General features: G+C 47.2%; 1 protein-coding gene across 2 annotated transcripts in view; it reads left to right on the top strand.

Moving 5' to 3' along the window:
* Nucleotides 1-304: 304 nt before the first annotated feature.
* Nucleotides 305-14,712, top strand: part of Dgcr2 (DiGeorge syndrome critical region gene 2) — a 50,241-nt gene continuing 35,833 nt past the window's right edge. For both annotated transcript variants that reach the window (XM_032899885.1, XM_032899884.1), the window contains exon 1: nt 305-626. In XM_032899885.1, coding sequence (XP_032755776.1) covers nt 548-626 — 79 coding nt within the window. In that variant the 5' untranslated portion in view covers nt 305-547. The remainder of the gene's footprint in view (nt 627-14,712) is intronic.

Genomic DNA, 14,712 nt, shown 5'->3' with positions numbered 1-14,712 from the left:
ATCCCCGATCTCCACTCCTATCCAACCCAGCCCTGGCGCCAACACTGTCAGTCCCGGTGGCCCTACCAGCTCTAGGGTCCCCTTTGGGTACCTTGCAGCCTTTCTGCGTCCCCCTCCCCCCGAGTCCCGCCTCTCGGCTCAGCCAGTGGCACGTCTCATTTCTCTTAGCCCCGCCCATGACCACGCCCATTGCCGCTCAGTCCCTGGGTCTGACCTCTCCTGCTCACGCCCCGCCCCGCGTCTGGTACTGCCTCCCACCCACGCCACCTCCCGCCCAGCTCTGCGTTCATTGGTTAATGCTGGTTGGAGGCGGGGTAGCGCGGGCTGGAGCAGGACGGCCGCCATCTTGCGCGAGCCGGAATCTCATCCCGCTTCTGCGGCCTAGGGTGTGCGCGAGTCGGCATTCTCTTGCTGCGGTCCAGCTGGATCCCTTGCCTGCCGTCCCTCTGCCCCAGGCCGGAGTCCGGCCTTCACCCCCTCCTCTCGGCCAGGTCCGGCCTCCCCGCGGGGTCACGCGGCTGCCCCGGGGACGATGAACGGAGGATAAATGGTGCCCAAGGCAGACAGCGGTGCCTTCCTGCTGCTCTTCCTGCTGGTTCTCACTGTCACCGAGCCGCTGCGGCCAGGTGCGCGGCGCTGAGGGTGGGGGCGCGGTCGGGGGTGGGGCTGCGGCGGTCGTCCACCGGCGGCTGCTGGGCGCCACTGCGCCTCGGCCGGACACAGGCGAGGCCTGTCTGCGGGCCTTTGGGCGTCCCCTGCCCCGGCACAAGTTGGAGTGTACCAGGGTTCAGAGCCTCGAGGATGTCGCCTTTGGACCCACGTTTACCGAGCGCCGCGTGCTCTTGGACCCAATGGCCAGGAGCTGCGTCTCGGCGCACCCTTCTGCCGGGCTGAGTGGAAGTCTGGGAAGCAGCTTGTGGAGGCACCTGGTGCCCCAAGTGTCCTCCCAACTGTGGCCTAGTGCCAGCCTTTCAGCCCTGGACAGCGATGGCTGGTTGCTTATTGCCACTTAGTGAAACGCTGTATCACAGAAGTCCCGCCCGGCCCAAAGGAGGTACTGGGAGTAAACCGAGCGCCTTGTGCAGGGGAGAGTCCTCTCAGCGGTGCCTGGCACTTAGTGCTTTGTGTGGTGTGATTAACTACTTTTGGTACTCCCTTGGAGTTTTGTGTGGTGGGGAACCTCAGGTCCTTTTTCTACCTATTTCAGATACTTCTGAACTGTGCCAAAAAACCCCTCACTGCTCCCCACTTCCCAAACAAAGCAGGGTGATTTACCCATCAGGCACAGGAATCACTGTCCCATTAGGGATCTGTGGAAAAGTTTTACCAACATCAGGAAGGTCTTGTCTGTGAACTTTCAAGGGAGAGGAGACGCTTTAATGTGCATACTCTGTGTTAGAAACTCCTTTCTGTGCTAGGACAGTGGTAAGTAGAGCTCTTAATGCTTTTAGCAGAGGAAGGTTCCCATTAAGGAATGCCCAAGGCAAGTCTTCTGTGGGTGACATCATGGCTGGGTATCAGAATAGGTGGGTGCACCTTCAGCAGTGACCTAGTCCAGCTCCCATCCTGCAACATATTTCATTGCTTGGCTTTTTGCTTTTGTCCCATGTGGAAACGTCTGTGTTTCAGTGACCCAGCCTAAGTCAACACTCTACTGAACAGAGTGTTTCCCTGGACTCCAGGGGGAACAGCCAGCTGTTCTGCAGAGTGAGCCGACTGGTTGTAAAATAGCCTGCCAGGAACCCTTGTGGATTTGATTCTCTTGTTGGGATAGTGGACTTTTGGAATCTTGTGGTTTACACCCTTTTCTTTCTTTCTCTCTCTCTTTCTTTCTTTCTTTCTTTCTTTCCTTCTTTTTTTAAAGATTTATTTATTGTATGAGAGTACATACATTATTGCTATCTTCAGACACATCAGAAGAGGGCATCAGATCCCATTACAGATGGTTGTGAGCCACCATGTGCTTGCTGGGATCTAAACTCAGGACCTCTGGAAGAACAATCAGAGCTCTTAACTGCTGAGCCATCTCTCCAGCCCCGTGGTTTATACCTTGGTAAACACATTTGTATACCTCTGCTTATAGCGAACCCATTCTGATTCTTGGGTCCAGTTTTGCAGGTGAGGTCCACACATCTGCCCTTTTTTTGCCTCATGTTCTAGGGCCAGCATCTCTTGACTCGATGGCATAGGCGTCCGATGTCCCTAACCATTTTTCTCTTGCCAGTCTGGTCATAGATCCTGTCAGCTGGCTGAGAGCAGTTCAGAAAGGACATGAGTCCTTGCTGCCTGCCCAATGGTAGAGATACTCAAATGCAGAGAACACAGCCTTCTTTTTAAAAGTGCTCAATATTGAAGGAGAGAGCAAGTATGAATTCTTCAGTGTATGCCTGTGTGTCGGGTGTTCCTGGGGAGATGGCAGAGCCCACCCATGTGTACATGTACAGCAAGGAGCCCTCATTCAACCTGAATGGGACATACAGTGGAACTTCAGTAGAGGCAATAATGCGATCTTGAACCCATGGCTTTCTAGGTCAGAACTCGGCATCAGCCCCCGGTTCTGTCTTAGGTTGTCCTGCAAAACCCTAAGCACCCTCTTGTCTCTTGACATGGGAGCAAAGACAGGGCTTGCTGCGTCAGATTTTGTCTTGTGTGCCATTATGTCTCTTTACACATCCATCATGTCTGTCCTGGGAGTGTTGGGCAGTCTTTGTAGCTGACTTTTGCAAAACGAAAGTCCTATTCTAGATTTGCTTGCTTCCTTTCAAGGTCCGAGGTCTGAACCATCCTTAGGTGTAAGGAGGATACTAGTTAGAATTCACCTCTTAGGAGGGAGGCGGAGGGCTCTTCTCTTGATCCTACCCAGTGTTGTGAGGGAGAGCCAGGGCGTTGTGGGTTTCTTCTTTGATGCAGGCTAAATCTTCCAGTGGTGATGAGGGGAGGCAGCGTGTAGAGTTGGGCTTCACTTGTCTAAACTCGTTTTCTACTGTTTTGTGGTGCCAGGTAATTCAACCCAAGGCCTTATGCATGGCAGGCAAGCGCTCTACCACTGATCTTTACCTCCAGCCCCCAAATTTCCTTTAAAAAAAAAACCAAAAACAAATGTTTAATCTTGAGGGTATTATATTTACATGTCAGATACTGTTCTAAGTACTAATGTATGTGATAACTTTAAAGTGGTCCCTGGAAGACTGTTATTAGCTCAATTTTATAGACAGAGAAACTAAAATAGAGAACTTTAATAAAGCTAAGTGACCTAGATGAGATTTAATTCTGGGAACCTGGCTGCTTTGATCATTATGCACCTATAAAGGGAGTGCAGCATTATACTTTTTTTGCTCACCCTAGTACTGTTTCAAGTTTAATCTCTCATTGGGAAACAAAGTTATGCCACAGTTTCAGCAATAGCTTTCTTCGGGGTGATTCCAACATTCATAGTTAAGAAAACTTGCCTTCCCAGCAGGGCCACAGTCCAAGAATCCTCGTCCTTCTCCCTGTTGGTTGCTAGCCCCTGAAAGCTGCTTGGGCCATCCCGAGAGGTGGTAGCATTGACAGCTAGCTTGTGTATTCCACCCCGAGAGGTAGTAGCATTGACAGCTAGCTTGTGTATCCCAGCTGTGCTGCTCCCAGCTGGGAGTGACTAAGGAAACCACTTGCCTCTCCCTGGCCTACTTCACAGAAGCTCTTTGTAGTCAGGAGAGATGTCTGGATACCAGGTAGTGCCCTAGCAGCGATGGCAGATGCTGTCTGTCTGTGGGTTCTCATACTGTAGAGCTGATCTAGCTGTGCATTTTGTCTTCTTGGCAGTGACAGCAGGCCCTCCAAGGGATGGCAGCAATCCAGCCCTTGTGGGCTGAGCCGCTGACTCTTGGTGGGTTTCTGATTCTGAAATGTCAATAACAATATTTAGGACCCGATAAAGAGCCATGACTAAGCAGATGTCTTCTTAGGTGTGCAGCTCTGTCATCTTTGTGTTCACTGCCTGTGCTCATGTGTGCAGAGGACGTCTTGAGCTCTGGTTTCCTCCCAGCCTACAGAGTACACTGGTGACCTGTGAGGCTCTATTTGAGGTCCCAGGCAACTGAGCAGAGGGATACCTGAGTGTAAAGTGTGATTATCCTGTGACAGCTTTGGTTTTCTTCCTGGCTTGACTCACCAACTGTCTCAGAAAGTTTAGTTGAGGTGGGGTCGTATTTTGCAGTGGCAGGTGTTGGTAGGACAAACCCGGGCTGGAGGTAGGTAGCTTGGAGGCCTGTGGTTGTGGTGGTGTGACTGTGGACATGGAGGCCTGTGGTTATGGTGGTGTGGCTATGGATGTGGACAGCCTGTGGTTATGGTGGTGTGGCTGTGGACATGGAGGCCTGTGGCTATGCTGGTAGAAGAGTGAGCTGTCTGTCAGGAGTGCAAGTTACAGTTTGCTTTCTGTTGCTGTGCTGCATACCACAGCCACAACAATGAGGGGAAGAAGGGGTTTATTTCACTTTACAGATTATAGTCCATCATGAGGAGGCTGGGGCAAGAGCCTGGAGGCAGGAATAGACTTGCTTTTCCTCATCTTTCTTATAGAACCTAGGCCCACTCACCTTGGGCATGGCACTGCCCACATGGGCTGTTCCCTTCTCCATCAATTAGTAATCAAGAAAATGTTCTACAGACATGCCTGCTGGTCAAGTTGACCAAACTATGACAAGTTATGCAAAGGTCTTGTTCTCATTCTAGTCAATAGCTGGTGGTTGTGGATTCAAACCGTGTACCCTGAAGCTACACTGCCAGGTCAATGTTGTCATAGTGCTTTAGGGTCTCCTCCCTCTCATCTGCTCCTTTCCCCTCCCCCTCTCTTCTTTCCTCTCCCTTCCCCCTGTCCCGGTCCTTCTCCCTCCTCCCCTCCCTCCTTGCTAGATTGCTTTTGTGCTTCAGCTTCCTCACTCTGAAGTAAGCATCAAGGTATGGATTCATGGAGATTTACATCTCCATGACTAACGCGGTGAGGAGCTGTTCCAAAAGGTGTCTGATAGAAAGCAAGTGCTTTACCCAGATCGTCTGCTGGTATTGTTCACAGGTAGATTTGGAGGAGTCTGTGAGCCAGATGGTCTGTGCATGCCGGTCAGCGGGGCTCCCTCTAGGAGGCCCCGAGCTCAGTGCAGTGGTTTTAAATCTTGCCACACACATAGCAACCACTGCAGGCTTTTCTTTGCTATCCCACTTTTTCATTTTCACCTTGTATTCTTTGTTTTCACATTATTTTAGTTATTTCTGAGAATGTCATGTATGAATACTGTGTATCATTTTTACCCCCACTCTCCAACGCCTGTGTCCCCACTAGAAATTCTTGACCTCTTTTTCTTGATTATTATTGCATATACATACGTGTACATAAATACGACTGCTGAGTCAGTTAGTGTTGCCATCTATGAAGGTCTGTGTGCTGACTGTTTGGGATTGAATAGCCTGTTGGGCTCATCCTCTGGAAAGAAGAATGATTTTCTTCTCTTAGCAACCATTATTTGCCTGTAGCTCTTCCTCTAGCTGTGGCGCCTTGTGAGACAGCTCTTCCAGGTTGGATGTCAGTTGGTAGTCTCTCTGCAGTCTTGTTTGAGGAAATAACAGTGTTAAGATTTCGTGGGTGCAGCTCCCTGTCATAAAGATACTATCTTGCAGTGAATACCCTGGTCCTCTGTTGTTACAGTTTTTCTGCCCTACTTCCAGCCCCTTTCAGCGTCTATGACCTCTTCTGTGTGTTCCCTAAGCCTTGATTGTAGGAGTTGTTTATCCACTGTGGATGGACACCTCTTTCTCAGTTGTTCTCTGCATTTTGACATGAATTTCTGGAGTCTAGTAAACCATTGTTGGTTACTTCCAAGGTGCGATTGCCACTGCTGCCCCTCGGGACTACCTTGCCATGCAGGTGACGACTGTGTCTACAGCTTTCACAGCTGGGTAAGGCTGGTGATTGCCTTTCTCCCTTGGCAGCTTGTGTAACACCTTTGGATGTTAGGTAGTCCTCAGTGAGAAGGATTCAAGGTCAGTTCCAGTTCAACTTTTCTACCTAATGCATGCAAAATGTATAGTGTCTTCAGCAATAGGGGCTTAACTTTCAAGTTCTGGAAAGCAACCAAGGGTAACAGCAGTACCCTGCATTGTTTTGGGAGTCTCTTAGACTCTCCTAACCAATACTTTGAAGGGAGGTTTTCTATGCCTGGTACTGCAGTTTTCGTTAGTTCATAGCTCTTGGGAGGAGCATTACTACTCACAAGTCATATAAACTCATTCGATTTATTTAATATGTGCACATATTTTTAAATAATCACAAAACTATTTATTTATTTTACTTTTTGTTTTTGGAGACAGGGTCCCTCTACAGTCCTGGCTGTCCTGGAGCTCACTATGTAGACCAAGCTGGCCTCAAATCACATACAGATCCATCACTGCCTTTGCCTCCAGTTTACCTTCTCTTCTTTATCCCTCTTCTCTCTATATTACCTGCCCTCTCCTTCCCCCCTTTTCCCATTCTCCTTTCATGGTACCTGGGTCTTACTGTTTCCTTCCCTAGGGCCACGCCCCCTTTACTTTCTGTGGTTACTCTAGGCTATACACCGCTTGTAAAGAGCAAACATGCAGCCACTACACTTCTCACAATGCTAGGATGATTCACAGTGACAGGTTTTACTCATTGACACATTCTGTGTGTGTCCCCTGTACCTGAACAGGCACAGAGTGGGCACTTAGAAACCAATTTTGAGGAGCTGGACAGGTGGCCTAGCAGCTAAGAGTACTGGCTGCTCTTCCAGAGGACCCAGGTTCACTTCCCAGCAACCATAGCTCACACCTGTCTGTAATTTCAGATTCAGGGCTTCTGACACCCTCACACAGACATCCATGCAGGCAAAACAAGAATGCATATAAAATAAAAATAAAATTTATATGTATGTATGTGCATACGTATGTATGTATGTATATGTGTGTGTGTGTGTGTGTATGCACACATATTAAAATGGCTATTTGTATCTTTTTAACATAAAGGACAGTAGTTCCTTTAGTCATTTTGCCTTGCAGCTGCCCTAATGGAGGTGGCAGAGAGGATGAGGTCCTTGTAGTCATTCTGTAGGGATGGGAGTTGGATGAGGGAGGAGGCAGGGCCATCTGGTTGGGCCTCATGTTTGGTGGATCTTGCTCCTTGGGTATTAGTTATACTGAGAGACAAAGAACGAGGGATTCTTGCCAATGTGGATCCTTCCTAAAGCTTACCAGCCACTCAGTCTATAGTACAGACGGCATGTCCCAGAGAAAGGAGGTGTGGCTTGGCATCTGGACTTGGGAACAGAGTTGACTGCATGAGCTGGGCAGCTCATCGAGTAGCCTTGGTTGGGGCTGGCTTGGATGTGAAGCCGCACTCTCCCTCTCCTGCCCAGTGAAGCTGTTACTTCAGTTATCCTGAGCTGCTTCTACCTCTACTCTCCTTGCTCCCTCTCTGCTGACTTCAGCCATCATTTCACTCAGCTTGTCTGTCTCCATCAGCTGGGGGGCTGCTTCCTGTTGGGCAGGACAAGGCTGAGTGTGGGCCTGGTGAGTTAGCTGGCTTGAGAGCATTCTCGGGGTGGTCCTGCATACTCTTGTTCCTGAAGGAACATAGGAGATCATAGACATAGGTGTGGGAGGGTCTTGGGAGAGTGTGAACAGATGAGTATGGAAGCCAGGATCAAGCTCCGCTCTCCCTCCTTAGGTACCACCATCTGATGTATATATGTTTGTGTTCCAATGCATGCATGTGGATATGGGTGCAGGTGCACATGTGTGCATGTGTGAAAGCATTGACTGCCCCTCAATCCATTTTCCATCTTGGTTTTTGAAGCAAGGTCTCACTGTATTCAGAGCACATGGAGTTGGTTAGATTGGCTGGCCAGTAAGCCTTATACAGTCTTGTCTTCACCTTCCCAGTGCTAGGATCAGGCACATGCTGCCACACCAGTTTTTAAATAGATTCTGGGACCAAATTCAGATCTTCATGTGTGTACAAAGGCTGTTTCTTGACTGAGCCATTTCCACATCCCCAATCTGGTTTTATGAAGTTTTCCCTGGCCTAGTACTCATCCCCCTAAGCCAGCCAGGTATCCACCTCTACCTCCCTCCCCTGCACTGGGGTTACAAGCTCACACTACCACAGCTGGGTTTGTTTATTGTGTTAGGGCTTGTTGTTTCAAGACAGGGTTTCTCTGTATAGTCCTGGCTATCCTAAAGCTCAGTCTGTAGACCAGGCTGGCTGAGAACTCAAGAGATCTGCCTGTCTCTGTCTCCCAAGTGCTGGGATTGAAAGCATGCATCACAATGCCCAGTTTGCCACAGCTGTTTTTGCTTGTTTTGAGATTTATTATTTTGTTTATATGAGTACACTGTAGCTCCAGAAGAAAGCATCAGATCTCATTACAGATGTTTGTGAGCCACCAAGTGGTGCTGGGAATTGAACTCAGGACCTCTAGAAGAGCAGCCAGTGCTCTTAACCACTGAGCCATCTCTCCAGCCCCACAACTGGTTTTTAAAAGTAGTTTCTGGGATTGAACTCAAGTCCTTGCATAGTAAGATTTTTACCAACTGGCTTTTAAATTTGTTTTGTTTGAAACGGGGTCTTACTTTGCAGCCCAGATGTCCTAGGATTTACTGCATAGCATAGGCAGAACTTGAACCCGTGGTGATTCTCTTGCCTTAACCTCCCAAGTGAGCATGTGCTGCCACACCCAGCCCTTTTTCTTTTTTGTTTGTATGTTGTTATTGTTTTGGTTTTTAATATTTACTTTTGTTTATGTGTGTCTATACACAGGTGTCCCTAGAGATCAGTAGAGGGCATCACTTAGATTTTAATCAGAAACAGAAACAGAAGGACACTCAGGACCAGTGTGATAGTGTGCTCTGCCTCCTGTGTCACAATTCCAAAACCAGGTGACAGCACTCAGTAGTTGAGGAGTGCAGAGTCCTCCTGCCTGAAGATAGGTACCTTGTTACTGAGCAGAGACCCTTCAGTGTCCATAGTTTTCTTTTTTTTTTTTTTTTTTTTTTTTTTTTGGAGCTGGGGTCTGAACCCCGGGCCTTGCGCTTGCTAGGCCAGTGCTCTTCCGCTGCGCTAAATCCCCAACCCCCATAGTTTTCAAAGGGTGGGCACTAATGCTTTACAATTCTTTTGGCCTGGTGACCAACTCAGGATAGTCCATCAGTGGCTTCGGCCTGTGATCTCACCACAGTATCTTTGTGTTCAAAAGAACACCTGCATGGCATGCATTTCTACAAGCTTGGAAGACTTGCTCATAATTTTAACCTTGTTGTCACCTTTTATGTAGACTGTATTTTGAACCATGAGGTCATATTACCTTTGAAGACATTTCTGTGAAAGTAAAGGGTCAGAAAAGGGTATTTACTCAACCGCACCCAGAGAGCCAGAGAGGCTCGTGAGTTCCAGCCCAGCCCAGGCTCTGTAGTGACCGAGGCCGACACTGAAAACAAGTATTCCTAGGCCTGGGGAGATGACTCGATTGGTTAAATGCTGGCTAAGCAAGTTTGTAGACCGGAGTTTGATCCCTAGCAAGCACATGAAAGATTGGAACAACAGTATGGGTCAGCTGTGAAAAGTGAAGAGAGGTTCTGGAGCTCATTTACCTACGCACGCGCGCACGCGCACACACACACACACACACACACACACACACACGCTGTTGGGGGCATTTAAACAATCTTTGTGTAGAGATCAGTTTTTGGGAAGCAGTTTTCTCATACTACCTCAATTTGTGTTTGAGACAGTCTTCCTGTATAGCCTAGGAGGCTTGGAACTCATTTTGTAGACCAGACTGGCCTGGGCTAGTGAAGCCTCTTCTACCTTGTTTTTGAGGGATAGTTGTCTCTCCTTGTTTCTTTTAGAGTTTCTTATGTGATTCAGTTCTCTTCTCTCTGCCCCGCATGTCTCCCGAGATTGCTGGGATCACAGCTGTGAACTACTCTTTGCAGCTTTTTCACACGTACCAGGGATCAGGCTTAGATGTCAAAATTGTGTAGTAAGACTTTTGTCTTATTATTTATTTACTTATTTAATTTTTTACTTCCTGAACCATACTTAAGAAAAGGTATTTTAAAAGGAAATAGGTCCTGTAACTAAAGGTATAACATGATTTTTTTTTTAAAGATTTATTTATTTATTATCTATAAGTACACTGTGGCTGTCTTCAGACACACCAGAAGAGGGCATTGGATCCCATTACAGATAGTTGTGAGCCACCATGTGGTTGCTGGGATTTGAACTCAGGACCTCTGGAAGAGCAGTCAGTACTCTTAACCACTGAGCCATCTCTCCAGCCCAAAACATGATTTAAAACAAAACAAAAAAACAGAAAGCAACTATAAAGATGATTAGAACACAAAAAAAGACATAAAATTATAGCTGAATGCTATTACATGTTTGTATTTCATAGTTGCCATGTGAGGTGGGATTTAACCCTGTTTTACAGACATACAGAGTCTTAAGTTACTTGGCCAAGGTTACACAGCTCCAGAGCTCACCTGGTAAAGTAGAGCAAGCATTTGGAGTCTAAGCCTGACATCAGCGCTCTGATATGTGCTGCTCTGTGGGGGACCTTTGGCTCTGTCTCATCTTGTACCTCTTCATCTTGAGTCTCAGCCCCTACATTCTGCCACCTGTCACCATCATCACAATCCTCTTTGTCCTTGCTGTTCCCTTTTGCTGCTGTGCCCAGCACTGCCCTTCATGAATTCTCACACTCAACATGTCAGGAACTGAGCACATCTCTCCTCACCTGTCCTACAGTCTGTATTGGGCATAGCTGCCCTCTGTCTTTGTCCCTCTGCCTCCACATCATGTCTGAGTATCCCACACTCTGTTAAGCACTTTGGGTGCACAGCCTAGATAACCATAAATGATAACATTCTTTTTCAGGTTGTTTCTGGTGTGTTGGTCTTGTGCTGACTTAAGATTCCCAAGGAGTATATGAAATGATGCTTTTAGGCTGTTAGAACTCTCAGCAGAGATCGGGGGTGATACTGTTTAGATCTAGAGGGATAGAGTAAAGCTGTCCATTGCTGCTTGGCCTTAGATCATCTTTTTGTATGCCTCAGAACTTCAGCCCAGCTTTGCTTCAGGGGTTTCCTTGTTTAATGTAGTATTGCCCTTATGTGGGGCTGGAATGTAACTTAGTGGTAGAGTGCTTGTCGTGTGTGTGTGTGTGTGTGTGTGTGTGTGTATACATGGTCCTGACTTCACCCTACACTACCAGGGAGGAGGGAGAATTTTGTTGGTAGTTAGCCTGGGCTACAAAGCCAAAACCTTCGTCTCAACAACAAAAACTTACCTCTAGGACTTTGAAATCTTTCCATATCTTGAATTTGCTTTGTGATTCAGGTAATTGTCTGCCATTGCATTTGGAAAGTTGGTCCTCAGAGGCATGTGGGGACCTCATCTCTTTTTCTCTAATAGGGATAGTACTTAAAATGTACTGTAGAAGGCTGTTTACTAGATACAGGGGAACAAAGTTTAGTTTTCTTGTTTTTGTTAAATTTACATGTTTGTGTGTGTGTCCATGTGTGTGCACGTGCACAGTCTGCCAGTCCTAAAGTTAAGTTTTCTTGAGGCAGTGTCTCATGAAGCCTCAACTCAGCTATGTAGGTACAGTAGTTTGAGTGAGAATGGCCCCTCTAGGCTCATGTATTTTAATGCTTGTTTTTCAGTTGGTAGAACTGTTTAGGAAGGACTGGGAAGTGTGGCCTTGTTGGAAAGGTGTGTCACTGGGGTAGGTGTTGAGGTTTCAGAAACTACCACTGCCTCGTATGTTGTCTCTACATGCAAACTCTCAGGCACTGCTCCAGCCCCATTCCTGCCTGCCTGAGACAATACTCCCCACCCTGAAGTCAGCAGTGATCAACTGCAAGCCTCCATTAAGCTATTCTGTAAGTTGCCTTGCTCATAGTGTCTCTTCATAGCAATAGAAAGTCACCAAGGTACGTGGCCAGGTGGCCTCTGAATTTATTCGGCTTCAGGTTCAGTTGGGAACTGGCCACCCTGACCAGGGCTTTACTGGAAAGACCCAGCAGTGAGCTATGCTCTGCAAAACCCTAGGCTCTGATTCCCCTTTGCTTAGGGGACCTTTTCAGAGCATTCACCTCTTCAAGGTCATTGCTAGCAGCAGACCACTTGGGACTTGAGTAAGGAGCAGTGCTTGAGTGAGTTCTTCTCAGCCCTCAGGACTGCCAGGAATGGTTACCTCCATGCAACTCAGAACAAGGAATGTGGCCTGACAAGATAGTAGTCTGGAGCTGAGCTAGTCTTAGATGGGTTTCTGGTGCCTCTTTCTCTACTGATCTCCTCATATACCATCCCAGGGAGCTGTAGGGCCAGGTAATTGTACATGGCAGTGACCAGACAAGAGCTACGTGGTTACAGAGTTTCGGAGACTGCCAGATCAGCCTAAGAAGATGGTGGGATTCTTGAGGAAAGGGTGTAAATGTCCCTTGGCTCTTATGAAAGCACAAATGGTACTTTTGAAGGTCGTGGGAAGTTTTGTAAACATTACAAAGGTCTGGTCATGGTTGTCCTCCCTTCTTGGCTCTGTCTTCCCTGGCATGTGTTGGACAAGCACTCTGATACATTTTCCCCTTCATTGGCAGCTGCAGGCCTTGAAGCCAGACCATATTTTATGAAGCAGCTAGGCTCAGTCCTCTGTGCTGCACATGGATGGGCCCTCTTTATTGTACCATTTAGCTACTGATTACTTCTTGTCCAGGCTGCAGTGCTGATTGTAGGATTGCCGTAGGCAGTGTCGGTGGCTTAGATGCTGGCCTCTGTCTGAGTCCTTATTTGGGTCCTTCTTCACTTACCTCAGGATGGGATCTGTTCTGTATGTTAGCTATCTATTGTTAACAGTGGTTTGTGTCTCTTCTTGATGGTGTCCAAAGGAAAAACTAGAATAGTGTGGCCAAATGGAAAGGGAGGAGTCTTCTAGAGATCCTTTCAGATCCTTTCTGCTTGTCGCTGGTTTGGAGTGTGGTCCTAGAAAAAATACCTTTTTTTCTAGACGCTTCTGGTATAGGTTGAGAGCCTGTGCAAAGCCTGCTAGGACGCAGCTGCTAGCTCAGTCTAGAGCGGGATGATGGGTAAATGGCAGGCCTGCACAGGGCACTTCCTGGTCTTGCGGCACAAGCTGTGCATGACCACTTCTCCACTGTCCTCATTGTCTTGGGCAATTTCTTTGCTAGAAATTAATGTCCTTTGTGATGTGAATGTGACGTGTACTTGTGCTAATGGACTTTGTGGGCAAATATTGAAGAGAAATTCATTCAAATGATTTAGAAAGTATTCTAAATTTTCCTACAGGCCTTTGAGACAACTCAATTTACATAATTTAAAACGAGGCCAAATCTTGCTGACAGAGAAGGCGATTCTAGAAAAAGAATCTTATTGCTAAGACAGAGACAAACTACAAAAACTCTCAGTTCACACCCACAGCACATTGTATTATCAGTAATCTCCAAATACCCAGGGGCCACTATGATATCCCTGACTGTCAGGATCCAGAAGGAAAATTGCTCACTTCAGAGTACCGTCTGCCGCTCATCTTACCACACGAACATTAGTGTTTCTGGAGCCTTCATGATACGATGTCATTACTCTTGAAGTTATGAGGTAAGTGCTGGAGATCTCTCTTCTTAAAGACTTAAAAAAATGTGGTACAATATACATCATATGACATTTATCATATCAGAGATCCTTTCAGATCCTTTCTGCTCTGCTGTGGTTTGGAGTGTGGTCCTGGAAAAAATACTTTTTCCCTCGAAACGTCTGGTACCCATTGAGAGCCTGTGCAAAGCCTGCTCTCAATCTTTTCAGCTCCTTAACTGTTTTAATTATTTTCACTTTTGCTGTCCTGTTTTTTTTGGTTCTTTTTTTTTTTTTTTTTTTCGAGCTGGGGACCGAACCCAGGGCCTTGCGCTTCCTAGGTGGCGCTCTACCACTGAGCTAAGTCCCCAGCCCCTTTTGCTGTCCTGTTAAACCCAGGGGCCTTCCTTGTAAATTCTGGGAATGACTCTGCCTTAGCTACATTCCCATCCTTAACTGTGTTAGGTTTTGCATGTGTCTGTGCATGTGTGTGACTATGTAGTTTATATGAGTATGGACATGCACGTGCAGGTCACAGGACCACCTAGGTATCTGTCCTAGCCCTCTACCTTGTTTGAGATAGGGTCTCCATTATACCTGCCTAACTTCAAGGGAGTCTCATATTTCTGCCTGCCTCTTGTTTTGCTGTAGGAGCACTGGGGTTACAGAAACACCATATCACAGGCAGCTTTTATAAGGGTTCTAGGGACTTGAACCCAGGTCCTTCATGCTTTACATACTAAGCCATCTTTTCAGCCCTTAACTGTGGGGCCTATGCCAGCACGTGGTTCAGTGGCATACAGTACATCCATATTATTATATAGATTATTATATAGCCAACACCTCTACATATTCCTGCAGTTTCCTCATTGTACGGATCAGAAACTGTGGATTTCCTCTTCATCCTCCACTGATGAATGTGAGTGGCTTCCATAATAAGTGCTGATGTGGACTTTGGTACACAACTACCTGTTAGAGTCTCTGCTCTCAGTTCTCCTGAGTGTATGTCTGGTGAGTGATGCAGACTCCAGATGCTGGAATTCACTTGCATACCTCAGCAGCCCACTCTCCTG

This window comes from Rattus rattus, chromosome 4 (assembly GCF_011064425.1).
Source record: "Rattus rattus isolate New Zealand chromosome 4, Rrattus_CSIRO_v1, whole genome shotgun sequence".
Classification (NCBI taxonomy): Eukaryota; Metazoa; Chordata; class Mammalia; order Rodentia; family Muridae; genus Rattus; species Rattus rattus.
This window is presented reverse-complemented; position numbering and strand designations above follow the sequence as displayed.